General features: G+C 46.2%; 1 protein-coding gene across 1 annotated transcript in view; it reads right to left on the bottom strand.

The window, feature by feature from the left end:
* The window catches only part of KIAA1211 (KIAA1211 ortholog), a 55,018-nt gene that overhangs the window by 10,529 nt on the left and 43,163 nt on the right, over nucleotides 1-1,326 (bottom strand). The window contains exon 8 of the mRNA XM_027885541.1: nucleotides 65-1,322. Within this exon, the coding sequence (XP_027741342.1) occupies nucleotides 65-1,322 (1,258 nt within the window). The remainder of the gene's footprint in view (nucleotides 1-64; nucleotides 1,323-1,326) is intronic.

Below are 1,326 nucleotides of genomic sequence, written 5' to 3'. Positions count from 1 at the left end.
GTTAAGCCAAGTAATGATTTGCAAGCCGTGTCCTTAATCTGGTTCAGGTTAACTGCTGTGCCACACAGCTGTGCTCCAGTAACCAAAATAGCTGTGTGTGGTACACACGCAGATGACGGGAGGGTATGAGAGCCCTTACTGATCGTGTGCACCCTGCAGTCTTTGACAGATGGAGAAGAGGGTCCTGTTGCTTTGGCGGGCGTGACAGGACTCAAATTTACTTTCTGAAATATGATCTGTTTATCTCCAGAAGACACTTGAAATGTGAAGGGTCTGGACGCAGTTTGTCTTTCATCTACCTCTTGCCACCGAAGTTCCTCCCCTATGCGCTTTTGCTCCTGAGCCTCAACATCTCTCTTCAGTTTCTGGGCTAGTATTTCTTCTGCTGTTTTGTTCCCTTTTTCTGGCTGTTTGAGATTTTGGGCTCTTGATCCTTCTTGGAGCTTCTCCTCTATTGGATGCTTATCAGCCCCTCCGGAACACAACTGATCCTTGTCTTGTGGCTGTTCCAAGGATATTTCTTGGGTTTGCTGGAGATTTTGTCCTTCTGTGTCTACTTTCTGCTCTTTCAGCTTGTTCCATTCTTGTCCATTTTGTTCCTTCTGCTGCTTTATTTCGTCTTGTAGCACACCCTCTGAACTTTCCATGTGCATTTGTTTTGTGAGCTTGTGTTTCCTCTGCTCTTCCCGTTTCTTTTTCTTATCTATTACTTGCTGGGGTTGTTCCTTCTCTGTCTTTTCTTCTTTCTCCTTCAAATGCCTTTGTTTCTCCTGTTTCTTCTCTTGCTTGAGGCTCTCAGGTTCTTTATCCTTCAGTTTTATTTCAGTATCTTGAAGCTTTTTCTCTTCTAGGTCATGTCTCGGTATTTCTTCCTTATTTTGTTCCTTGAGTACTTTTGGTTCCTCCGGACAATTTCTTTCTTCTTCCTCTTGACACTCTTTTTCAGTGCTCTGTTGCCTTAATTCATCCAGTGCTAGCCTCTTCTGCTCCTTCAGCTTTCGTCTCTGTTTTTCCTCCAGCTCTTTGCACTTCTGCTCTTCCCATTCTTGATGCCTCTGCTCCTCCAATTCCTTTTGTGTCTGCTCCTGCTGTTCCCGGTGCTTCTGTTCATCTAGCTCTTGTTTCTGCTGCTCCTCCTGTTCCTTGAGCTTCTGCACCTCCAGCTCTTGTCTCTGCTGCTCCTCCTGTTCCTTGAGCTTCTGCACCTCCAGCTCTCGTCTCTGTTGCTCCTCCTGTTCCTTGAGCTTCTGCACCTCCAGCTCTTGTCTCTGTTGCTCTTCTTGTTCCTTGAGCTTCTGCACCTCCAGCTCTTGTCTCTGTTGCTCC

Source organism: Empidonax traillii, unplaced genomic scaffold (genome assembly GCF_003031625.1).
Source record: "Empidonax traillii isolate 1590-97213 ecotype Southwest subspecies unplaced genomic scaffold, ASM303162v1 scaffold167:size2001844, whole genome shotgun sequence".
Classification (NCBI taxonomy): domain Eukaryota; kingdom Metazoa; phylum Chordata; class Aves; order Passeriformes; family Tyrannidae; genus Empidonax; species Empidonax traillii.
This window is presented reverse-complemented; position numbering and strand designations above follow the sequence as displayed.